This window comes from Artemia franciscana, chromosome 6, assembly GCF_032884065.1.
Source record: "Artemia franciscana chromosome 6, ASM3288406v1, whole genome shotgun sequence".
Lineage (NCBI taxonomy): Eukaryota > Metazoa > Arthropoda > Branchiopoda > Anostraca > Artemiidae > Artemia > Artemia franciscana.
This window is the reverse complement of record NC_088868.1, coordinates 30,414,734-30,441,206: the sequence shown is the minus strand read 5'-3', so window position 1 is coordinate 30,441,206 and position 26,473 is coordinate 30,414,734. Positions and strand designations below refer to the sequence as shown.

Sequence of the window (26,473 nt, the reverse complement as noted above, 5' to 3'; positions counted from 1 at the left end):
ATGAAATTTTATTGTATTGTTTTTTGAATAAAATTACCTACCTACCTACCTACCTACCTCAAGAAGCAAGGGTCTATTTATTTGTATTTCCATTAAAATTAAAACTTTTTGTTTAAGTGAGTTGAAAGGCAAATGGTTACCAGCTGGCTAGATTGTTGCACTCTATAATAGCTTCAGTTGAGCATTAGTTTAACTAGTGCATAGAGAGTGACTCGTCCTGTTTTTCTTTTGGCCCCACCTAGATTGCCAAAAACCATAGTTTTGAGCAGCCTACCTGAATTCATCCATTTAAAGTAACCTAACCATTTTTCCCTTTATTTTAACATAACTATGGAAAATGGTATCAAACCCCCCTTTTCATGCTACGAGTCACACGACAAGTACCATTGCACAGCATATCTTTCTCATCCTTTGGAATTACCCACGTTTCACAGCCATATTTAACCGCTGTCATTAATATGGCTTGCTACATTCTAATCTTAGTTCCAAGATAAATTTTCAGCTAAAAAAAGAAAAAAAATGTGTCTTTGTTAAGCTTAGCACAAGTGTTTCAGCAGTAAACATTAAAATAGTAAGTTCTTTGGAGCTGTAGAAAAAAACTGGCTGGAGAAAAAGAGCTGTTCTTATTTATAATAAGTTGTTTCTGAATGAATTATCAAGGTATCTTTTATATACATTTAGACAAATGGGCTAGGAGCTACTTCTATAATTTAATATGTTATTGAATCGTATTCAATATACTAAAATTTGAATAAAAATTATTCAATTATTCAATTAAATAATAAAAATTGAATCGTATCTTGCGGATAAAATTGTATTCAAGTATTTTATCTCCCTCAAATATTTCTGCCTTGAGACATAAGATGGCACTTCGCAAAAGATGGCACTTTGCGCCACTATACTCGTTTAAAATTTTAAAAAGATAGATCTAAGATTGGAATGATACCCAATTTTGTTTTTTCTTTCTGTACTGATATTTAATAGCTTTTAAGTATATTTTCTTTTTATGGCAAAGAATGTTTACCAAAATTTGTACCTCAGACATGATTAAAAAAAAAACAAAAAAACTTACATCGGAAAATGAAACCATGTACGGTCAAAGGTAAAAAAAATTTTTTTTCACAGAAACGAAAACCAACAACAGCATAAGAGCTTGGGCATATATTTCAAAGTAGACAATGTATTTTGACTCAAAAAAGAACCCAATCCATCAAATAAAAACCAGACGAAAGAAATAATCAAAAACCTAATAAGGAAAATTGAGTAATTTTACAAGGACTATTCATGAGAAATGGGACTTTAGGGCCCACCTACAGGGGTGTATTTATCAAGCCAAAATTTTGTTGAAAAAAAAAGCTGGCATAGGTAGCCTTTCACAGTTTTCCTCTTTAATCTCTGCATAATTTAAATTCAACAAAATATGTATCTATGGGGGTAAAAGCAAAAACTAAAAGTCTTTTTTTCAAATCAAACAGCTCGTGGTAACGAACTGTAGTAAAGAGCGACCCGGCTCAATAGTAATCGAAACTTTAAAAAATGTAATTTTGATACCAATAGTTACATCCAAAGGATTGCATTTTTACGCTGATTCTAAATATATAAGTTTCATCAAGGTTATTTTTACCCATCAAAAGTTACGAGCCTGATAAAATGTGCCTTATTTTAGAAAATAGAGGGAAATACCCCCTAAAAGTCGAAGAACTTTAAAAAATCACACCATGAGATTTAGCGTATTAGAGAACCCTACTGTATAAGTTTCAATTTTGTATTTTTTTGCCAGAAGACAGATCACGGATGCGTTTTTATTTGTTTTTGTTTTTTTTTTTTTTTCTTTTCTCCAGGGGTGATCGTATCAATCCAGCGGTCCTAGAATGTCACGATGGGGCTCATTATAACGAAAACTAAAAATTATAGTGCCCTTTTTAAGTGGCCAAAAAATTGGAGGGTACCTAGGCCCCCTCCCACACTCATTTTTCCCAAAGCTACTGGATCATAATTTTATATAGCCATTTTGTTCAAAATGGTCGAAAAACCCAGTAATTATGTCTTTTGGGACGACTGGCTCCCCCAGAGTACCCGGGGGGAGGGGCTGCAAGTTACAAACTTTGACCATTGCCTAATAAAGTAATGGTTATTGAGACGTGTATAGACGATTAAGGAGGACTTTTTCACGATAATGGGGGGGTCGGGGTAGGGGGTTACGTGGGAGGATTGTTCAATGGAGGAATTTATCATGAGGGAGGAAAATTTCCATGAAGGGGCAGTAGGATTTTCTAGCATTATTTAAAAGAACAATGAGAAAATAAATAAAAAAAAGTTTTTTCTAGTGGAAGTAAGGAGCAGCATTAGAACCTAAAACGAACAGAAATTATTACATATGTAAGGGAGTTCATCTCCTCCACAATACCTCACTCTTTACGCTAAAGTATTTTTAGTAATTTCAACTATTTATTCTACGGCGTTTTTGATTCAGGGGTTATTCTTAAAGAATTGGGACCAAATTGAAGTTTTAGTGTAAAGAGCAAGGTATTGAAGAAGGGGAGAGCCCCCTCATATACGTAATAAAAATATAAAAACATAGAATTTCGTCACGTAAGTTAATTCGTAAGTTAAGTATATTTATTACTAATAAAAACCTTCGTAAAAAATAAAAAGTTCTAGTTGCCTCTTTAAGTAGCCGAAAATTGGAGTGCAACTAGGCCTCCTCTACTACCTTTTTTTTTTTTTATCAAAATCGTCCAGTCAAAACTACGAGAAAACCATTTAGCCGAAAAAAAATTATTATGCAAATTTCGTTTTATTTATTCATGTACGATGAGGCAAAATCAAAACATGCATTAATTCAAAAATTTTCAGAAATTAAATAAAAAAAACAATTTTTTTAACTTCCAGTAAGGAGCGACATTAAAACTTATAATGAAACTATTCCGTTTATGAAAGGGGTTTTCCCCTCCTCAACGCCTCGCTCTTACTCTAAAGTTTTTTTTTATTTTTTTAAAGTAGAGTTGTGAGAAAGAGTCAAACTTTAGCGTAAAGAGTGAGGCGTTGAAGAGGGGACAATCCCTTTCAAAAACGGAATAATTTCTTTTAATTTTAAGTTTTAATGTCGTTCCTTACTTGAAGTTAAGAAACTTGCTTTTTTTCATTTAATGAAACTAAAAAGCAGCATTAGAACTTGTGAGTATGGTTGCCTCCCAGATAACACCCACTCTTTACGGCATAGTATAGTGCTTAACTGAAAGTATCTTAGTGCAAGTAATGTAGCCATGTGATATTTATAGTTCTTTCTTTCACCGATTTTCTTTCAAAATAACTTAAGTTATAATTTTTATCGTTTAAAGTAAATAGAAAAATAGGCCCTTTAAATTTCTAAGTTTTGTTTAAAAGAATATATTCTTTCTACATTGCTCTTCTAGTAGAACGTTTGTTCTTGAAACACTGATGAAATGTTTCAAAATATACCGCAAAGAATGGAGGATCGAGAAGTGGCAGCCCTCCTCATAAACATTACAATTTCTCTCAATTCTAATTTTTAACGTTGCTCTCTACTGTCAATTGAAAAATTTGTTGTTTTTTGTCTTTACATACAAAGAGCCAGATTTTACTGAATTTTACTTATGAGAAAACTCAGTGGGAGGAGAAATTTAGATACATATGGCAGTCTGTTTTGTCTGACAAAACTCTTGGCCCGGGATTTAGGCCACCATAGACGGTTCATGTGGCAATACTACTAACGTGTAATTATGGCAAAATATTAAATGTTTTTTATCATTTTTTCGTCCTTTATTTTTATTGGATAAATTGTGTTCTCTTTCTGAGTCAAATTACTTTCTCTATTTGAGAATATCTGTAGTAATTCTTATGAAGTATCCAGTTTCTTTATTTACGAATAATTTTTTCTTGAACTAAACAACAACTCAAAATCTCTATTTTGAATTTTTTTTTACGCTCTTGTCCATTTACTATTGTGGTTTCAATTTCTATTGTCAAAGTGTTTGTGTAATATGCTTGATATACGAATTTTGGCCAACATTTGAACCCGGAACACATCATTGACTGTAAACCGCGCGCATTTTCGAAGGTTTAAGAAGATATATCTGGTTGCGGAAAATCGGATGGGGATACTCTCAGGTACTCATCGTGTAACCATATATCAAGTAACAATTTCCATAAAAAAGGAGGCTCGTTCCCACTTTCTGGGCTTTCTGGGCTGGGAGGTCACACAACAAAACAGGAAGAAGAGACTTTGTTGAAAAGAACGAAGAATGAAGTTATGAGTAGGGTGGGATAAAAAAGAAGCATGAGTATCTTTACTTTAACTTTGAGCTGTCAGCAGTAGTCTTGGTAAACTGAATCAAAACAGATTGGTGAACTGACTATTTGTGAGCTAAATCACTATCGAAACAGTTACAGTAAATCTGCCTTTTTTGGCCTCTTAAGATTAATTCTATTTTATATATTATTTTTTTATCGCTTCTAAGTTAGGCTTTATTTTATGTTAAAAATAATTAAGGTCATATTTTTCTTTCATTGCCCTCCATAACCTAAAAACACATTAAAATTATGAAAATTGAACACACTGAAATTACAAGAAAAATTATTTTAGCTAAAACGGGATTTTGAATTTAAATGAAGATAGTTTGACTTGCATTCTGCTAACATTCAACAATTATGCACTAATATAAATGCCCGCACTGAAAATTTAAAAAAATGTCAATTTGTATAGAATTTTGTTACCGAATTAAATACCGTAAGTGGACAGCCAATTGGCAACACAAAAACCCGAAAAAATAGCCAATAACTATGATTCGTTGATAACTGATAAGGGGAAAAAACGACAAGATATAGACAATAGAAGGGTACCCCGTCGTTAAGATTTATTTTACTTGTTTTTATTTCAGAAGTATCTACATAAAAAAAAAAAAATGTAAATCTTACAGGGAAACTGACATTAGTCCTTGGATCCGTATCATCTGGAAAATCTACTTTATTGGCTGCTCTTCTTGGTGATATCCAGCCATCCGGTGGCAAAATCTATTTTGAAGAGAAAACCCTAGCACTAGTGGCCCAGAAGCCTTGGACAATGACAGGTTCAATAAGGGACAACATTCTATTTGGCCACTCTTATAGACAAAAACGTTATGAAAAGGTATGCCAAGTCGTTGACAAATATTCTTTAATCTTAGTTAAGTGTAGATTAAGTTCTTAACCCTTTTACTACGCCCCACTTTTTGAGATTTCGTGTCCTTTATGCACAATAATTTTAGTGTTGCGTATTTTTTTTCATGTAGAGTAGTTACAAATTTACATGAGGCGATTTCTTGTTTAGCAGTTAACAATCCTATTTTTAATTGATTTTAAATTGTTTTTTAATTGTCTTTAAAATGTTTTTCGATTTTTTAAAAGTAAGAATAAATTTGCAAAGTGAATGTAAAGAGGAATACATTGCTCAAACGCAAAGAAAATTTATTTATGAAATCTTGTGCATGCGCAATGTCAATTCTGCAGACGTTCTTAAAATTAGGTGAAATTAGTGGTATGGAGCGGTGAACTGTAGAAATATATAAAAGCTGATTCTATTGCATACTTTTAATATTACTGGTTGAAACATGTTCACAGATGCTTAAATATAAATAATACAATTAGTAAATATTCGTGTAGAGTAGTAAACTGTATAAAAACAAGCAACGAAAATACTCGCGGCTTCATATTATGGAGCATCATTTATTTTTGTGAATATATACAACCGGTCAACCAAATGATTAATTAGGTCCTGATGTAAGAGGAATGGTAAATAATTCAAAAAAAAAATATTTTCTAAAAAAATAGATTGTTCTTTGGTGCCTGACGATAATGTCAGTTATTATTTTTTTTTTTTAGTTTCTTCTTAACGTTTTCTGAATTCTATCCTGGTTGGTTAAGAATATAATATTTACTATTCCTTAGATTTACGCGATGAGCTGTATTATTTTGTTATATAGCACTAAAAGAGACTAGTTGTTTTGTTCCGTGGAGTTGAACTTGGGATGTCTTTTTATTAACTTTTTATACTCTTTGAAATGAATCTTGAAAAGTCTCTGAAGTTTTTATCTCAGTTTTTTCCCAGCCAACATTTTGTATTATTATTTATAAATGTGTGTAATCACTTTCAATTAGAATTTTACAACCTTAAAACATATTGAGGGCTAATAAAGGGTGTAAGAAACAGCACAATTATTTTAATTCTGCTTCTGTGCAGCAGGGACGTCAGCTGTGAGGGGAAGTGAGGGATTTCACTTGGAGTCGTATAGTCAATTAATCATAATCGGACAATTAACTTATGAACCAATTTAATTAAATTGGTCAAGTCCTTAAATTAAGAGCCATAGAAAGGCCAATATTCTTTTATCTTTCAATCCATATCAATTCAGTCCAACTTTAATCCACAATTTCCGTTTTATATTTAATCTACTTTATATGTTCACTTATCAATGAGAATTGAAAGAAAAAGATAAGTGACAGAATGAGACAAAATGGCAGATTTCCGATTTTGAGTCAAAGAGGATAAGAAGGCCATCAACTGCTATGGAATTTGAACACTCGGTTAGAGTAAGGCTACTTAACGTTTTTGTTGACGTTCAAGTTTTCTGGACGCTTGCATGTACCCTTTTGAATGTTTGTGAATTTTTTGGCGTAAGTACTTTTGAATGTAGTAACTTAGAAGTTACTTGGAATTTAGGATTTCTGGTCCTTCATCTGGGCCAAAAGTTTAGTCAGTATGTGTGTCTCGGTGTGTTTTTGTGTGGGTAGGGTGGGTGTCCCAATCTGACCTTACCGTTGTGGGGAAGGAAAAGAGAAGGATACTCTAAATTCTTGTTATCAGGACATCTACTACAGTTACTTATACTACATTAGATGTCAACTGCAATTTTGGGGAAATAATAATACTTTTTTTAGTGTTGTTTTTTTAGGTCCGTGCCCATTTCAAGATTCAGCTGTTCAGAAGATTCAGTGTTGGAGGATTCAGCTGATAAATTTTTATTCTGGATTAGATTTTGTAATTTTGGAATTATGTATGTAGTAATGTTTTCTGTTGATTCATTATTATTTTTTTCAGATTACAGTAAATGTGATAAACCTTTATCTAAGAATTTCTTAAATTCTCAAGTTTTTTCATTCACATTTTGAAAATTAAATATCTTCGTATTTTTTAGGTTCTGAACGCTTGCTGCCTAGAAGAAGATATATCGTCAATGTCTGAAGAGGACGAGACTTGGGTTACCAGTAACGGAGAAAACCTATCAGGTGGTCAAAGACAGAGAATTTCTATTGCCAGAGCCATCTATTCAAATGCAGATGTTGTGATATTAGTAAGCATTCTTATTTTCTTCAACTTTTGTTTTCAATCCGAGCTGCAATTGCCGGCTTGGACTGCTCCAGTCTGTACAACATGCACATATTCACTCTGCTTGACTGGCTTCTTGATTTTCAATAAGAATTTAAAATATTAAGAATTTAAATATTTTCAAACAAATTTATTTAATATACTTATTTTGTGATAAGGATCACAAATATAAGGGTCTAAAACAAGAAAAAGGAAAAATAATGACGGCATCAGGAAAACTTGCAACTAATATGTTCCATTGGACTAGTGCATGTCAAATAAATAAATAGAAAACACATAAATAAAATTATAAGCCTAGATCACCTTTTCATCCTTATCTGATTCTTCTCCCTGACGAAACAATTCATTTTTGCTTTCTCCCTGCATTCGTGGCCATAGAACCTTGCAAAGGGTGTACGATGTTAGACATGCTTTTTGTCGCTACTGTCGCTTTATTGTCGCTACTGTTGAATACATCTATCTATCTTTCTATCGGTGTAATTAGATTCGTAGTCTAAGTGACTTAGTCTCTTTTTCGAACTTGAATTCCAATAAACTTTTCAAATAAACTTCCAAATCTATTCTTGCACCGGGAACTCTTAAAACCTCCAAGAATACATTCCTTATGTCAACATTCTATCTAGGACATTCAATTCATCTGCATAATCCAAATCTAGGCTATTGTATTCACGAGAACAAACTCCATCCAAATTTCAACCCACATAAATAACAATAGGACACAAATCTGCCTAACTTCTGATGCAACGCCAAATCAACTAATGAGGTACCTGCCTATCATGACCATAGCAATCTCTTGGGTGTCACACTCTTTCAAGATTATGAGGGATTGGGATGATGTATGATAGAATCAAAATAATGTTCTAGTATCTTCCAAAAATACCTAAATAGGAAAATTCAGAATGTATAGGCTTGTATTCTCTTAAAACAAAATGACTCGTCTAATTTTTCACAAAAACATGTAAAAGGCTAATTTAATTTCTAGAATTAACAAAAACTAATTAATAGTCTAGTCTTGCTAATAGTCAGGCTAATAGCCTATCAGGTTACTTGAAATGCCCCATAAGAAGATCAAATAAGACAATAATACTTTCAAGGAATGCCTAAATAGGAATAGATTTTCACTAACTTCACCCAAATTCAGTCTCAAAATCCTTTGACAATACGTAAATAAAATTGTACTGAAGTATTTACGTTATTAAAATTTGAAAGCCCATAATTCTATTGACTGTCTGGATTATAGGGGATAGAAACAAGATCATATCGAGGGGAGAAAGGAGCCAGTCTTGTCAAAATCCTACATTTTCCGATATTTCTCGGAACTTGTCATTCAAACTTATAAACAAACTGGTTTTTTACTCTCCCTCCTAAAACAGTATTATTGTGTTCATTCCTAGATAAAGATACTATATAATTTTTCTAAAATAATACAACAATACCTTCCAAAAATGACGAGACGGTAATCTAAAAAAAAAATAGGTTTTACTTTCTTCATCTTAGTTAATTTGCACAATTATTTGCAAAACTGTCACCAAATTTGATTTAATATTAATAATTTCTACATTAACGAAAACACGCTGGTCAATTATCCAACCAATTATTATTATCCAATCAATTATGATCAATTATGACCATAAATAATGGTCAATATTTAGGAAAATATTGACTACATTTGATTGTGCTACCCAGATCAATTGAGTAACTTAAGGTTCTTAAAGAAGACTAAAATAATTTCTCAGACTCTATACCTAACTTCTATAATGGGATCAGCGTGTTTATAGTGCTTATACGAGAAAGGATAAGATGGCAAAAACATACTCTGCAAATGAAAGATGACAGATTACCAAAGATTCTCCCTTTCAGCCAACAGTCTTTGGCCAAGCGAAAAGCGGCTGTTCCTCACATGGGCTAGGAAGATGCCATAAGGAAAGATTTATTGAAAATCAAAAATTTTTGGGAGGGTGTAAAGGGGGAGACTTTAAATAGATTGGGATTGAAGCTGAGCATGCGCAGCTGTATTTGCCTAAGACGACTTGGTGTTGCAATTAATTGTTAGTAGCAGTGGTAGCAGTAGTAGCGCTTATATATTGCCCATTAAACTGATGGTTAATGATATAAACTATTCCTTTTTTTATAAAAGGAACTTTCTTATATCTTTGAGTTATAAGCATTCCAAGAGTAAATTTTAATCCAAGAGTTAGCTGGCTTCAAGAGTTAATTCTGAGCCAAGGCCTATATTTAAAAAAAATCTTAGCTCCCTTAGAAATTTATAATAAAAGTTAAACACTCTTGTAAATAGCAAAACCTGCAACTTATAAATTATTTGTTATCTTTCAGGTTTGTGACAGAGAGGAGTTGTATTTTATTTTTTGTAAAGGAGATTAACCTTTTCTTTTTGAGCTTTTAATGTTCAGAGAGTTAATTTTGTTACAAGAGTTAGTATTTTCCAAGGGTGTATCCGAATAGCCCATGAATCCTCAAAAAGCGAATAAGGTTATTATTTACTTAAAAGTTAAACGCTCTTTTAAGTTAAATGTATATAACAACAGTAATACTTAAACATTAAGCAGTAATACTTTACGTTGTGTTCAAAGTGTCAGTTTTTACCACAGGTTACCTACAGCTTAGTCGAATAGCCCTTTTCTTCCCCACAGTTCAAAATAGGGATGAAACCTTTTAATTGACAGTGAACGGATATAAAAATTTTTAACTGGATAATTCGAACACATATACAGTGTTCATCGAATATATACAGTGTTCATCGAAATATCCATTTAAAAAAATTTCATGTCTGCTCACTGTCAATTAAAGGGTTTCATCCCTATTTTGAACGGTTTCACTTTCGTCATGGAAAGGTAGTGTGGTCTACGAAGTTATCAATATCTGTTAATCGTCTATTCTTATATATTTGCTCTTATCCTTCAAGTAGGTGACAAACAAGGAGTTCTTTTTACAACTGAAATTTCTTTTTTATTGTAGAATTTTCACTGTTCCGGGACTTAGTTTTATTCGTGAGGTTAATCATGTTCCAAGATCTAGCGTGTTCAAATCGAAATATACAAAAAAAAATTCAGTAGCAAAGTCTCATTAAAGTTTCGAATCACCGTTCAGGGTTTGCCCAAAACCAGGTAGTGAGTAGTTGGAAATAAAAGAATGGAATTACTCGTTAGGAGTTACGAATTGTATGTGCTACAAATTTGTCAAATTATTCTTCCACATCTTTCAAAAGAAAGATATTTCCTTACTGGTTGAAACAATCCGAAGAAATGGCGTTATGGAATATTCCCTAACTCGATTTCTTTCTAGTAGTTTCCTTTCTGACCGTTCACAAAGAATAAAAATATCCGGTTAGGCATCTCAAGCCTCACCCGTTAGAATCGGTGCACCAAAACAACGTATTTTAGGCTCTCATTTTTCTAGTGCATGTAAATAATCTTCTATAAATTTATCTTCCTTCAATGTGATGTCTTTATCATTTGTTCTCGATAAGTTAGTTTATTTTGAAGAGTTGGCTATGTTTCAAAAGTTAATTGCTGTCCAAGATTAGTTTGTCGAAAGAAAAATTTCAAAATGTTTTCCAAACAGTAAATTCACAGAAAAATTGTGAGTCGCCTTCCAGATTTTTTGTTAAAAGCCAGCAGTTGTAAATAGAAAATAGGAGAACGTTTGAACTATATGAAATTGTATGAAATGAAGTGATCTTTGTGTTTGTCTAGTAACTCTTCTAACGAAAAATATTCTTAGATTCTTGTTGAAATAATTATAAAAAATACAATAATATATAAGAAAATAATAATATAATAATATAAAAAAATAATAAATAAAAAAAAATACTAATAATATAAAAAAATAATATAACAAAAATACTCTTGTGAAAAACTGTACAGACATGGTGCTAATGAAAGATTTCCTTGTTTTACTGTTAGTTTATTTTCCGGATATTCACAAAGAATAAATATCTTGTTCAAAACATAACTATTGCTCGTTAAAAATGCTCACTATTGGTCACTATTTTTTTAATAGTTAATTAAGTGCAAATTCTTTGAATTACCTTTTGGATTTTTTCTTCAAACTGGATTTTCAGTTGTTGCAAAATGAAAAATTGATAATTTTGCAAATAGAAATTGAACGCTTCAATGCTCTGAACGCTTCAATTTTTTCTCCCAAATCATAAAAAAATTGACATTTTCCTTGACTAACAACACAACCAGTGAAGGTAACTAATAGGAGCAATGCTTGGCATAATTATATTCTGTTCACTATTGTGGTCAAATAATTTGGTGGACTTAGTGTTGTAACTAATGAAATTGGTGACGATAAAATTAAGTATTTTGCGTAATTTACCGTTATTTTAAGGACCCTCGTAAAACTGGTATTTCACCTATTTTACGTAATTTACCTATTTTACGTAATTCGCCTATTTTACCTGTATTTTTCGGTATTTTATGTATTTTACTGGTATAATAAATGTTTTCCTGACATATTTTACGAAGGCTGGCACTTTTCACAGCACAAAACCTCGAAGAGCTGGCAGCAACAGACTTAGATAGGATTTTATTTTTTGTACAGCTGTGTTGTTCACTTTAAAGAACCCTCTGTCTGACTTCAGTCTCTCTGTATCAGCACGATAGAGTATATTATGGTAAAGGTAGATATAATTTTGGTGAAATAGTAGATGAACTAATAATATATTAGTTCTGTGAGCTGTTAAAGACAGAAAGGTCTACAACTAGGATTGACATACGACAAACAAGAAAAAAAAAATTAAATAGCCGAGAAATACGTGGGTAATGTCAACCAGTGGACCGAAAAGAAGTGAAAATGACAGAAGCAGATATTTCGCGAGGGACTTCCACCTAGGTTTCTTCAGTGCTAAAAAAAAGGAGGAAAACTTACCTTTGAAAGTAACTGTTAACAGAGCAGAAGAAAGACCGAATCAAACGAACCTAACCATAATAAATAAAATACTATTTACCAATTATATTGGGCAAGAATTCTCTGCTTAGAGATTGACTTAACTTGTCTACTGACCTAATTTTTATTAAAAGTGTGGTCAGATGCAAAGTCTTTGAGGATTTGCTGGGAAACTGTTAACGAAAATATGGAGGGTGGGATGAACACGTTTTTTTTTTTTGTCGGAGATTTTCCATCCTCTTTTAAGTACCATCCTCTTTTAAAACCCTTAAGTCACTGGGTTACACTTTACCGGTAATTCTTTCTACTGACGAATGACGTTTGTGTGGGTCTGTCGTAAGTAAGGGCATAATTTTGTCCTTTACATATTGCCGCTTCGCTCACCTGTTCAGTTTGACAATATGGTTTCATAGCTTTGCTGAAATAACTGAATCGCCATTGCTGTGAAGGTGGCAGCGAGTCTTAATTAGGTCCTTGAGATCGCTTGTTATCCGTAGTTTATCAGTATCTATAACAGTAATGATTTTAGTCGGGAAATAAGCTTGGAACTTTTCCTGAAGTAGGCTAATTAGCTTACTGATTTTGACCTTGATGTCCGGCTCGGAGTAAATGTCATCAAATCCGCGGTTGCCGATCCTGCGACTCAACTTAAAAATCAAATCTCTTGTTAGTGTTCTAGTTTGGTTTTAGAGATTGCTGAATTTGATTCCCAGAAAATTGATTCCCAGAAGATTTTCCGCCAGAAAGGTTAATCTTTTTATTGAGTTTTTAGTAGCAGCCTTAGTGGTTCGTGTGTTATACTGGTTGGAAAAAAATTATCAATATAAATTAATTTTTTGGTATTTGTAGGACGACCCGTTTTCTGCCCTGGATCCTCAGGTTGCACAGAAGATCTTAAATGAAGGACTGATAAACCTTTTAATTAGACGAGGAAAAACTGTGATTCTGGCAACGAGCAACACAGCACTTGCGCAGCATGCTCATCAGGTTAATAGTCTCGTCTTCGTTTGCATCGATTAATGATGAAAATAGGGAAAAAAATCAAGCATAATTTGTCAGATTATATTAAGCTTGCAAAGATATGATAATATTGTAAAATGTATAACGAAGAAATTAGTCTGTTATGGTCTACAGCATAGAATAACCATAGAATAAGTACTGAAATTAAAATAGATATTAAATGTTTTCGCTTTTCTAACTTTAATAAATCAGAAATTATTAATGCTTCAAGTAATAGGTATCAGTACTAGTAAGTTAAACTGTCAATCCACATTCATTTTTCTTTTATTTCAGCAGAGTATATATTATGTTCTAGTCTTCAGATGGCATGGGGGTGTCAGTACTGATGGTGAATTTCTACTCGTCTTCAGTGTGACTCAGTTATTTATTGTAATTTCTGTTTGTTTTAAGTTTCATTAATTTATTGATGGTGATTTGTGGTACTTTTACGCATGGAAGATTATTTGACTTAATTTCTGCTCAATTTTGGTTTAATGGCACTCTTTACGTTCCTTTGAAAAACTTGCTTTGTGGAGAAAGTTTTTTAAATTAATCACCATAAAAAGCTGATTTTGTTTATTTAATGTTATCAAACTTGAAGTTTTTATTCTTTTGTTATAGATAAGGATTGCTATTTGCTTACCATTCATTATTATAAAGAATTTGATTTTTTTAGATTTTCCTTTGAAATATGTTAAATAGTATTTTAAATCTTTTGTTTTTTTCTATAAACTATTTTTCTATTGTTTATATGTTGTTTTGTAAACAAACATGCATAGAGTTTTTTCGTTTAATCGAAACTTCCGCTTAACATTCCATAAAAGTTTCACCTTAATACCATTAGCGTCATTAGTTACAGCAATCGTAGTAGTAGTATAAAGAGTATACACATAGCAACTTCTGGCTAGTTCAAAATCCACTACAACATACCCTGAAATGTTCAACTTAATAAAGTAAGCCGTTCTTGCTGCACCACCCTATTTACAATCTACTTGTTCATAGTTTGTATTGATTTATTTCAACATCAACCTAAATATCCCTTGAAAGATTCACCTTAATACACTTAGCTTGCGTAGCAGTAATAGATGTAGTATTCATAGTAGCAATGGTAGCAGCATGAACATAGTACATCTAGTTTTCTTCAATGTCCCCGTCAACACATGGTGAAAGTTTCAACTTAATAAAAAATAGAGATATCTATACGAGCATTCATAGTTTAGAATAAAAATTTCAACTAAATGGCGTTAGCAGGCTACTTACAACGAAAACAAGAGAGACTATAACTTATTAAAATTACAGTGCCAGGACGGCACTGACAGGCCGTCCTGGCTGAGTGGTTGGTACGCTGGTGTTGAAATTTTCAGTGAAAAGAGAATATGCTTGTGTGCACCCATTGCACGTAAATTTTTATTTACGAAATGACAAATTAGGTCAAATTCTTTTTGGTTATCAACTAGGAGAAGATTGACAATTTCCTCGGTCAAGCCGAGGAAATTGTATCGACATTGTATCGACAAAGTGCATCGAAATTGTATCGACATTGTATCGACAAGGTGATACATTCTCACTAAATGAACAGCTGTGCTGATTCCTTTCAAGAATCTTTACTGATATGGGTCAAAAGAAAGAGAAACCTGGGACATCATATCAGGGTATATAAAAGTTTCTGTCACCTTAGACTGGTTTGGGGCTATTAAGACAGGTCAGAGTTGGTCGCAAGATTTGAGACCCTTCACTTTGGCTGTGACTTGAACGTACGCTTTCGTCCAAGCAATAGGGAACACTTGCTCTTGGAAACAACGGTTAACAATGGAGGAGTGTAACTTGATAAGGAAATTAGTAAACTCGCGTAACGACTTTAAAGGAAGCTTGCCAGAGTAGTACGCACAGTACCTATTCAGCTTTTGAAATTCCTTGTAAACGGCAAACTCTAAAATTCCATCTATATCATCAATCTCTGCTTCATTTATGTGAGACTCGATTTCTAAACTGGTGACTGGCAGAAAGGAGGTACAGATGCTAAAAAAAAGGAGTTCACTTCCGTAGCCAATAACAAGGTACCATCCTCTTTTAAAACCCTTAAGTCACTGGGTGTCACTTAACCGGTAATTCTTTTTACTGACAAATGAAATTTGTGCGAGTCTGTCGTAAGTAAGGGCGTAATTTTGTCCTTCACACATTGCCCCTTCGCTCGCCTGTTCAGTATGGCAATATGGTTTCATAGCTTTGCTGAAATAACTGAATCGCCATTGCTGTGAAGGTGGCAGCGAGTCTTAATTGGTCCTTGAGGTCGCTTGTTATCCGTGGTTTATCAGTATTTATAACGGTAATGATTTTAGTCGGGAAATAAGCTTGGAACTTCTCCTGAAGTAGGCTATGTAGCTTACTGACTTTGACGTTGTTGTCCGATTCGGAGTAAATGTCATCAAATTCGCAGTTGCCGATCCTGCGACTGAACTTAGAAATCAAATCTCTTGTTAGTGCTCTAGTTTGGTTTTAGAGATTGCTGAATTTATTCCCGAAAAACAATTAAATGATTGGAATTCTGGAGAAGTTCTAGGGACCGCGGTGCATCATAGAAGTCTTAAGGTCTGTTAAGATGAAGTCAAGTATGCTGCTACTCTGATGTGTCGGAATTGTAACAACTTGCCGCAAATCCAAGACACTGGAAAACCACTGTTTCTTTGTTTGGTTAAGGTCACCAGCAATAACAAAGGTAGGAGAGGATACTTTTGGCACATTTTGTCTACGAAAACTGTATATGCTCAATGAGTTTTTTCTTGTTTCTGGCACTCTCAGGGTAATAGACCAAGACTATCAAACACGAGAATCTTCTTCATAAATGTGTTGGCTTATATTCCGTCTCCGCTATCTCATGGCTGGAATCAATTGGATTGCCTAACTGTTTTGTTGATCTTTCGGAAAGTAAAGTTCTACACCGCCTCCATGACGATTCAGGCCACGGTCGCGATGAGCATCAAAGTAGCCAGTATAACCTTTAATTTGCGCTGACTCAGATGTAATGTCCCAACAATCACTTATTATTACGATTGAGGCGTTGTTTTGCTTGATTATAAGCCATCATTGAAGCATTGCTGATGCGTCCTCTTGACAACCTTTATAGTCATACTGTGTTTCGCTTTAGTTCATTACTTTCTCAACAATTCTCAAATATTTTACTTTAATACCTTTAGCTTTAGTAGCAGCAGTAGTAGTACCAGAGTAATAGTAGTAGTAGTAGCAGTAGAATTAATAACGGTAGCCTTAGCTTTGGTAGCAGTAATAGTAGTAGTAGTTGTGGTAGTATTAGTGGCTGCAGAAACGTTATTAGTTTGCAGAAAATATTTTCTTTATTTAGTTCAACATTCCACAGAAAAAAGTCCTGTAAGTCTTAACTTCACTCATCAAACCGGTCCTAAGACATCACTGATACACATTTTTGACAACTTGCATACAGACAGCGTGTTGTGATTCAGTTCACCTCTCTTTCTCAATATTCTCTGAAGATTTCACCTTCATACCCATAGGAATAGTTGCAACAGCAGTCACAGTAAAAGTATTAGCACTAGTATTACTAGTAGCAGTTTTGACAGTAATAGCACTAGTACTAGTAGCAATAGTACTATTAACATATTACCTTTTGGTCAGTTGAACAAAATCCCCCCTCCCTAACAAGTTACTGAAGTTTTAGCTTAATACAATTAGCCGTTGTTTTGAAACTACCAATATGCCCTTTTTATAACCTGTATATTCATATACTTCCTGAAATTTTTCATTTTTGTGCTCTTAGCCTTATGCAATAGAAGCAGTAAGCGTTTTAGCAGTAGTGGTAAACGCAGTTTTAGCAATATTAATAGCAGTAATAGCATGTAAAATTTTCTTTTGGTCAGTTGAACTTTCCCCTGATAATACCCCAGAAGTTTCATCTTCATTCGGTAAGCCGTTTCAAATTACTGCTGATTAGTCCTTTGAACGCCCTTTTTTCTTATTACTCTCAATATCTCTTAATGCGTACTACTTAATATTTCTTAATGCTCTTACTTCTCAGTACTTAATACTCATAACAGTAAATATATCTTATCAATCTTACAGTAGTGGGAGAAGTATCAGTAGCTGTATGTACATATTAGTTTTTGGTCAGTTGATCTTTCCCTTTAAGCATTCTTTGAAAGTTCCGAATTAATACCCTAATACTATTCTTGAGGACCACCCTTTCGAAAATCTGCATTCACATAGTGTGTTTTGACGTAGTTCAAATTTCCCGTCAATATTCTGTCGAATTTTCCCCTTCATACCCTTAGTCTTAATAGTACTGTTTCCATATTAGTAGTGGTAGTAGTAGGAGAAGTAGTAGAAGTAATAGAGCTGCATTAGTAGTAGCAGTAGTAGCAGTAATATTAAAAGTAGTATTAGCATTTACACCCCCCCCCCCCCGCATGATGCTACGGAAGTCTCATCTTGATAAGATAAGCCGTTTCAGACATATTATTGATACACCCTTTTGACTATATGCATGCACGTAATGTGTTTGGATTCATTTCAATTTTCCCCTCAACACTTTCTTAGATATTCATCTCAATATCTTCAGTGTTGTTTGTACTTGCTGTAGAAGAAGCAGTTGTAGTGGTAGCGGTGTTAGCAGTAATAGTAGTAGTGGTAGTAATAGTAGCAGTAGTAGTAGTAGTTTTAGTTACAGTAGTAGCATGAGAAGTAGCATTCAAATATTGATCATATCCTTCGTCTTTATAGAAACTAAAGGTCAAACATGCATAGCTTCCTCAATAGAATGTATTAAGTATGAACAAATTGCCTAACTTACTGTCCTTGCCCTGATGGCTTCGAGGGATGGGCATCCCCAAAGGCATAATTACTTGGCCTTTATGGTGAACGAAATAGCTACCCCAAAATTTTGATGGGATAGGTTTTGGGAAATGATATTTTTTGTGGGAGTGGGGGGGGGGTCTGGTTGCCCTTCAGTAGCTTTTGACGCTTAAAAAAGTTACTAGAAAATTCAATTTCAATAAAGACATTATATGTCCCTAGGGTATATTCTTCAACCCAAGGTCATGGGCTCGGGGGTGGGGGGCGGGTTTTTAACCCTGGAGGGATGTTAGATCATTTTTGGACTGTTTTGCTCAGAATGGCTATCTCAAATTGCCACCCCTTTATATGACCACCCCTTCCATAAAACATTATATGTTAACAACGAGTAACTAGTATAACCTACAGCCCTTGTCCTTGGGGCTGTGTGTGGGGGAGTGACACCCACAAAGACGTAATCAAGGGCCTTTCAACTATGGTGAAGGAAATCTTTATTTAAAAGATGTAATGCAATGTGTTAGGAGAAAGGATGGTTGTGGGTGGGGAGGGGTAGGTTTCCCTCTAATTACTTTTGAACCTTAAAAAGGGTATCGTAGCTTTTTATTTCCAGTCGAATGAACTCCTTCTATACAAAGTGCCTTGGTAAAAAAACAAACAAACAATAATACAGTGCGCCAACGTCACTCTTTACCTAGGCCGTACTATCGCGCTATGTAACTTTAAATAGTCTATTTTTATCTCATCTATTGATTAACGAAACTTCTAAGCATTAAATATCCCTTTCTCTGCGCTGCGGTAGCTGAAATCTAACCCCGGAGCAGGTTTCTTTTGGCCGTGATCAGTGCACTTGTAGCACCAGAGTAAATTTATCTTATTTTATGTATTTCAGTAAATATTTCTAAAAAGCTTAAAAGTTAGTACTAAAAATTAGAACTGGTACTAAAAGTTAGTTACTAAATCTCTTTTTTTCATTTTGAAAAATACTAGAGACTCTATGCAGTTTTTAAATAACTGTCTAATTTGATATTTGCAAAATCAGATTTCAATTAGTTCGTGGTAACGAACTGTAAGTAAGGAGCAATGCGGTTCAATAGTAACCGAAACTCAAAGAGACAGAATTTTGATAGTAAGGGATACATCAAAAGAATTGAATTTTAATGCGTGTCCACAATATATAAGATTCATTAAGTTTTATATTACCAGTCAAAAGTAGCGAGCCTGAGAAAATTTGCCAATTTTTGAAAAAGAAGGGAAACGAACTTTATCGTCCCTAAAATATCGAGTAATCTTGATGAAAATCACACCGTCAGATTAGCATATCAGAGGACCTTACTGTAGAGGTTTCATGTTCCTGCATACAAAAATGTTAAATTCTGAATTTTATGCCAAAAGCAAAATCACGGATGCGTTTTATTTTATTTTTTTCCAAGGGACGATCATATTGGACAACCAATTCTGGAAGATCTGGAAAGGACTCACTTGATCGAATATCAAAAGTTATATTGACCTTTTTAAATGAACAAAAATATTGAAGGATAGCTAGCCGAAAAATCGGATCCCATGCCGATTTTTTCCCCAAACCGTCTGATCAATATTTTGAGATTGCAATTTTGTTCAGCATAGTCAAAAGATCTAGTAACTATGTCTTTGAGTATAAATAACTCCCCACATCCACCAGAAGAGGGGCTGTAAGCTATGAACTTTGTCAATTATTTACATATAGTATTGGCTTTTGGGAACCCTACAGATATTTTTAAGGGGGTTTTTATAACAGTGTGGGGATTTACGTGACAGTAAATTTGCATGGAGAAATTTTTCTTGGGGGAAGGAAATTCTCCATGAAGTGTGAGCTGGATCTCGCGGCATTATTTAAAAAACGATCAGAAATTAAATATCAAAAACCAGTGTTTTCAACTGAAAGCAAGGAGGAACACTAAAACTTGAAACGAACAAAAACTGTTATGTATAAGAGATGGACTGATAATGGAGACAAAAGCTTGTTATTCTAATTAAACGGCCCTTGTGTTAGGAGTCATTCTTAAATAATTGGAACAACAAGTCAAACTTTAGCGTACAGGGCGAGATATTCAGGTAGGGACAATCCCCTCCCATACACGTAATAATTTCTGCTCGTTTCAAGTTTTAATGTTCGTCCTTACTTTCAGCTGAAAAACCTATTTTGTTTGTTTAATAATGTTGCTGAAACAACATCTTTATTTCCCTCCGAAGCTGCCAACAAAAAGCTAATTTGTAATAGAGTTCAATGGCAAATTATTCATTCATAATAACATTAAAAATTTCTTAATTTCGAAGAATTGTTTCTTTTAACTCTCTGTTAGTACTAGTTGTTCCTACTACATTTTTCCTCCTAGTGCATCATTTTTCCTATTTTCTATTAACATTTTTCATATTAATACTAGTTGTCCCTATTACATTTTTCCTCCTAGTGCATCATTTTTCCTATTTTCTATTAACATTTTTCTATTAACATTTTTCATATTAATACTAGTTGTTCCTACTACATTTTTCCTCCTAGTGCATCATTTTTCCTATTTTCTATTAACGTTTTTCTATTAACATTTTTCATATTAATACTAGTTGTTCCTACTACATTTTTCCTCCTAGTGCATCATTTTTCCTATTTTCTATTAACATTTTTCTATTAACATTTTTCATATTAATACTAGTTGTTCCTACTACATTTTTCCTCCTAGTGCATCATTTTTCCTATTTTCTATTAACATTTTTCTATTAACATTTTTCATATTAATACTAGTTGTTCCTACTACATTTTTCCTCCTAGTGCATCATTTTTCCTATTTTCTATTAACATTTTTTCTATTAACATGCTGTTATTCTTCTTATCAGAATTTGTCTATTCTCTTTCAAATTTGGCTTAAAAAATCTAAAGATTCTCCTTAATTACTCTGAAAATAGCGAAATGACGCCTGATGGTGTTTAGTAATTTGTTACTTTAATCATTTTAGATAATTATATAATCGTTAATCAACTACTAATTACTCAGTTTATTAATTTCAGTTTAACGATTAAATAGTAATTAATCTTCTAGTTTAATTACTTCAATTTTTTATAGGTAATCTTACTCAAAGAAGGAAAGGTTACCACAGCCTCGAACGTTTCCTCCCTAAATGAATGGCAGTCAGCGCCATCGAAAAAGGAGTCAATCGCAGAAGCAAAGTATCCTAGTATCGAGCCGGCAACATTAAATAATCTACACTCTCACCTTAAAAGAAGGAGGTCCATTAAAGTATGGTTTTTAATTGTTGAATTCTAGTATTAAGAGTGTTCAGGGCTAAAGTAACCCTTGTGGTTCATTTAAGCTAAGCCTTAGAAACTTTAACAGATTACGAAAATACGTTCTGTTATGTAGTCCTACGGAGTGACCCTTATGCTTAACATAGGTAGTGCCAAGTGGACTCGAACTCTACATACAGTTTTACGCTGCTTAAGTTAATGTTAAATTTTGGAAATGTCAGCATGGTAGCAACAAAGAGCAATTCATAGATTTAGAAAATAAACTATTCCAGAGCCTTTTCTACTTGATCAGAGTTTCATTTTTATCCACTTTTTAAGTGTTCACTACGTTCATCATCAAAGGAGCTGGTTAAAAGAATTTGACTTTAGATCAATAAAAATTTGTCTAATAACAAAATAACTACACCACTCCTTGCAATACCGTGTAAAAGACATATCCATGTGAACAATTACAGAAAAAAAGGCTTTAAAAATTAAATAAAAATTAATCACAATTTGACCCCAGACACAAAAAAGTATGGCAATATTTGCAAATAGAAAAAAAGTGGCAATTTATTTAGTGGCTGGGAAAAATGTTTAATGACAGTTTTGGCAATGACTACAAAGTCATTATAAGCTAAAAAAAACGATGCAAAAACATTTTTGTGGCAAACAGTATGTTCAAAATTAGTAACTATGTCTACTGAGTGGATGATTAGGGATATTAATGGGGAAATTTCGGATTAAAAACTGCTAAGGCCATTTGAAATATAGCATCTGGCGACTTTAATTAGTGGAAATTGAATATTGAATTAAATATTTTACATTTTTAATAAATAATTAATAATAATTAGTTAATTAATCATATTATTTATTTATAAATTGAATATTAATTAGTAAAACTGTATTTAAAATTTAATTTGAAAAATAAAAAAATAACGTTTTATATGATAAATCTAGAATGCAACAAGATTGGATGCAGAAATTCTCTGTAAGTAATAAGACCTAAGAGTCTGTTTAACATTTTATTAGCTTTTTTTTAACATAGATTTTTCTTGGTTTCGATCTAACAAATTTACTTTTTTTTTAACTTTTTAACTGTGAATTACGTGTCGTAATTAGAATTGTTTACAGAAATTTCTATCCAAGGAAATTTTTCTGAAATTTAGAAATGTCTATCCAAAGGTTTTTTTTTTCCTCTGCCACTTTGACTTTTAATATAACTTTGGTTACACTGAACAGCTTGCCCAATGGCTTCTTTTCAGAAAGTAAATGAGTACCACTTAAAGTGGCTGTACGCAGTTAGCACTTTTACTAATATCTGTTTAGTTCTCTTTCTTGTTTGTTGTCTATTTAAACCCATTACCCTAGTATCAGAGTTGATTCTCTCTTTCTTCTCATCTTTTCTCGCTCAGTATTGTATTTTTGCTTTACGATAGGAAACAAGTATATACATAAATGTACCTCCTATATGTTTTGCTTCCAATAGCTTATCTTACCTCCTAGAGGATGTTCTTTCAGTATATTTATTTGTTACAGATGGCAACGTCAATGCACTTTGCATTACACGAAAGCTATATTTTTGACGAATACCACGTTCTTAAAACAGAAGAAGAAGAAGACCGTGCTGTTTTCTTGCAAACCGAAAAAAGGAAAGCCTTTCGAACCTATTCAGCCGGGGCTGTTCCCACGTAAGTACAATTTTTAATAGACCTTTATTGTAGTCAGTTTATTTGAATGACGATAAAAAGAAAAGTAAGATTTTTTTGGAAACGGGAAGAAATTAAATGTATTTTCCAAAAAGATGTGGTTATTTATGAAATAGAAGGGTAAGTAAAAAGAGCCAGTTTTTCTTCTTTTTATAAATTTTAATTCATAATTTTCAATTATATCTTTTCAGGGAGAAAACCATAGGAAAAAAAATGACAGGAAATATATTTCGAAACAACCTTACATCCTGAAGTGTTTTAATTATCAGACGAGGTACAGAAAAGCTGATGGAGCTAATTGAACTCACGTTCATTTTTAAGGGTGTATTAAGGTTTTAAATTGTTCAAATATATGGTGCATCGTTTTCATATTTAAATAATTAAAAGAAAATTGTCTCTAGAAGATGTTGAAAATTTAATTTTTAGTCTCCTGTAACATATTAAAAGAATGAGATGGATGGGGAGCGTGCGTAGCTGTGTTGAATTCATTAGTAGTATTAGTAACGCGTTAAATTCGTGACTTAACATTCTTACGCAAAAGAATATGGAGGACTTTTACTTGTGTGAATGCTCCAGGAAGCATGTTCTTCGGCCTCCCCTAGGGCCACAATCTCACAACCAGTTGAGTGACAATCTGTTCAAACAGTTTGTGGTAACGGACTGTAATAAGGAGCAACCCGGCTCAATAGTAACCGAAACTCTAAAAAATTGAATTTTGATACCATTGATACTAAATTTGCCTCATTTTAGAAAATAGGAAAAACACACCCTAAAAGTCATACGATCTTAATGAAAATCACAACGTCAGATTCAGCGTATTAGAGAATCCTATCGTAGAAGTTTCAAGCCCCTATCTACAAAAATGTGGAATTTCGCATTTTTTACCAGAAGACAAATCACGAATGCGTGTTTATTTTATTTTTTTTTTTTTTTGTTTTTTTTTCCAGGGTTGATCGTATCGACTCACTGGTCCTAGAATGTCGCAAAAGAGCTCATTCTAACGGAAATTAAAAGTTCTGTGCCCTTTTTAAGTGACCGAAAAAATTGTAGGGCACCTAGGCCCCCTCCCATGCTCATTTTTCCCTAAAGTCACCGGATCAAAATTCTGAGATAGCCATTTTCTTCATTATAGTCGAAAAACCTACTAACTATGTCTTTGGGGATGACTTACTCCCCCGCAGTCCCCGTGGGAGGGGCTGCAAGTTACAAACTTTGACCTGTGTTTATATATAGTAATGGTTACTGGGAAGTGTACAGACGTTTTTAGGGGGATTTTTTGGTTGGGGGGGGGGAGAGTTGAGGTGAGGGGTTACGTGGGAGGATCTTTCTATGGAGGAACTTCTCCTTAATACCTCTAAAAAATGGAATTTTGATACCAATAGTTACATCAAAAGAATGGCATTTTAATGCTGATTTTAAATATATAAGTTTCCTCGAGATTAGTCTTACCCATGAAAAGTAACGAACCTGAGATAATTTGCCTCATTTTAGAATATTGGGAGAAACACCCCCTAGAAGTCATACAATCTTAACGATAATCACACCATCAGATTCAGCGTATCAGAGAACCCTATTGTACAATAGGGTTGGGGTGGGGAGCTGAGGTGAGGGGTTACGTGGGAGGATCTTTCCATGAGGAACTTCTCCTTACTACAGTTCGTTACCACGAACTGTTTGATAAGGAGCGACCAGGCTCTTTTGACCAGGATTTTTTGGTTTGGAGGGGGGGGGGATTTTTGAGGGGTGAAGGTTACCGGGGAGGATCTTTTCATGGAGGAACATCTCATGGGGGAAGAGACTTTCAATGGAGGGGTTGCAGGATTTTCTAGCATTATTTAAAAAAACAATGAAAAAAGAAATATGAAAAGTTTTTTCTACTGAAAGTGAGAAGCAGCATTAAAACTTAAAACGAACAGAAATTATTACACATATGAGGGGTTTACCTCCTCGTAATACCTCGCTCTTTACGCTAAAGTATTTTTAGTAATTTCAACTATTTATTCTACGGCCTTTGTGATTCAGGGGTCATTCTTAAGGAATTGGACAAAATTTAAGCTTTAATGTAAAGAGCGAGGCATCAACAAGGGGTGAGCCCCCTCATATACGCAATAAAAACATACGAATATAGAAGTTCGCTACGTAATGTAATTCGTAAGTTACGTGTATTTTTTACTTATAAAAACGTTCGTAAAAAATTATAAGTTATAGATGCCTTTTTAAGTAATCAGAAAATTGGAGGGCAACTAGGCCTCCTCCCTCGCTCCTTTTTTCACAAAATCTTCCGATTAAAACTATGAAAAAGCCATTTATTCCCAAAAAATTAATATGAAAATTTCGTTTTAATTATTTAGGTGCGAAGAGCCAAGATCAAACCATGCATTAATTAAAAAACGTCCAGAAATTAAACAAAAAAAAACAAGTTTCTTTTAAATGAAAGTAAGGAGCGACATTAAAACTTAAAACGAACAGAAATTACTCCGTATTTGAAAGGGGCTTTTCCTCCTCAATGCCCCGCTCTTTATGCTAAAGTTTTTTACTGTTTTAAAATGTAGAGTTAAGAAAAAGAGTCAAACTTTAGCGTAAAGAGCGGGGCGTTGAGGTGAGAAAGCCCCTTTCAAATACGGAGTAATTTCTGTTCGTTTTAAGTTTTAATGTCGCTCCTTACTTTCATTTAAAAAACTTGTTTTTCTTTTTTTTAATAGCATTCAAGGGGCCGAACTGTACTCTCCAGACTCACCCATGCTGATAAAGCTACTGCGGGCTCTTAGTCCTCAGAAAGCAAACTTTAATTGTATTTATAGCATTATGAAGACAAAAATGTGTTTGAGTGAGCCTTTATGGTATCTTTTAACACCTTTGATTCGGTACGATAACCCTTGGATAAATTATATTCTAAAGAAAATTTTGGGGAGGGGATTGTATAATACGCCGAAAAACGTCAATTTTCTGGCTATTAACATTTAGATTTTTAAGAGCTCAGGTGTCATTTTCAGAGTTGTGCAGCCATGGTGTGCATTTTCATGCACACCATGAGCATGTGCATTTTTAACGAGCTTGAAAATGCTCAGAAAATGAAATCATGAAAATGTGCATTCATGAGCATTCATGAAAATGTGCATCATGCTCATGAAAATGAGCATTTTCATGAGCATATGAAAATGCACCATGTGCATTTTCAATGCAGCCATGGCATTTTCAGAGTTGTGCAGCCATGATCTAGAGTTGTGCAGCCATGATCAGAGTTGTGCAGCCATGATCATGAAAATGAGCATTTTCATGAGCATGTGAAAATGCACCATGTGCATTTTCAATGCAGCCATGGCATTTTCAGAGTTGTGCAGCCATGATCTAGAGTTGTGCAGCCATGATCAGAGTTGTGCAGCCATGATCATGA

The 26,473-nt window shown here is 33.7% G+C and overlaps 1 protein-coding gene across 4 annotated transcripts in view; it reads left to right on the top strand.

Annotated features, from left to right (window-relative positions):
• Positions 1 to 26,473, top strand: part of LOC136028300 (ATP-binding cassette sub-family C member Sur-like) — a 234,735-nt gene that overhangs the window by 120,884 nt on the left and 87,378 nt on the right. For all 4 annotated transcript variants that reach the window (XM_065706058.1, XM_065706059.1, XM_065706061.1 and 1 more), the window contains 5 exons: positions 4,941 to 5,149; positions 7,194 to 7,349; positions 13,145 to 13,282; positions 21,210 to 21,383; positions 22,910 to 23,061. In XM_065706058.1, coding sequence (XP_065562130.1) covers positions 4,941 to 5,149; positions 7,194 to 7,349; positions 13,145 to 13,282; positions 21,210 to 21,383; positions 22,910 to 23,061 — 829 coding nt within the window. The remainder of the gene's footprint in view (positions 1 to 4,940; positions 5,150 to 7,193; positions 7,350 to 13,144; positions 13,283 to 21,209; positions 21,384 to 22,909; positions 23,062 to 26,473) is intronic.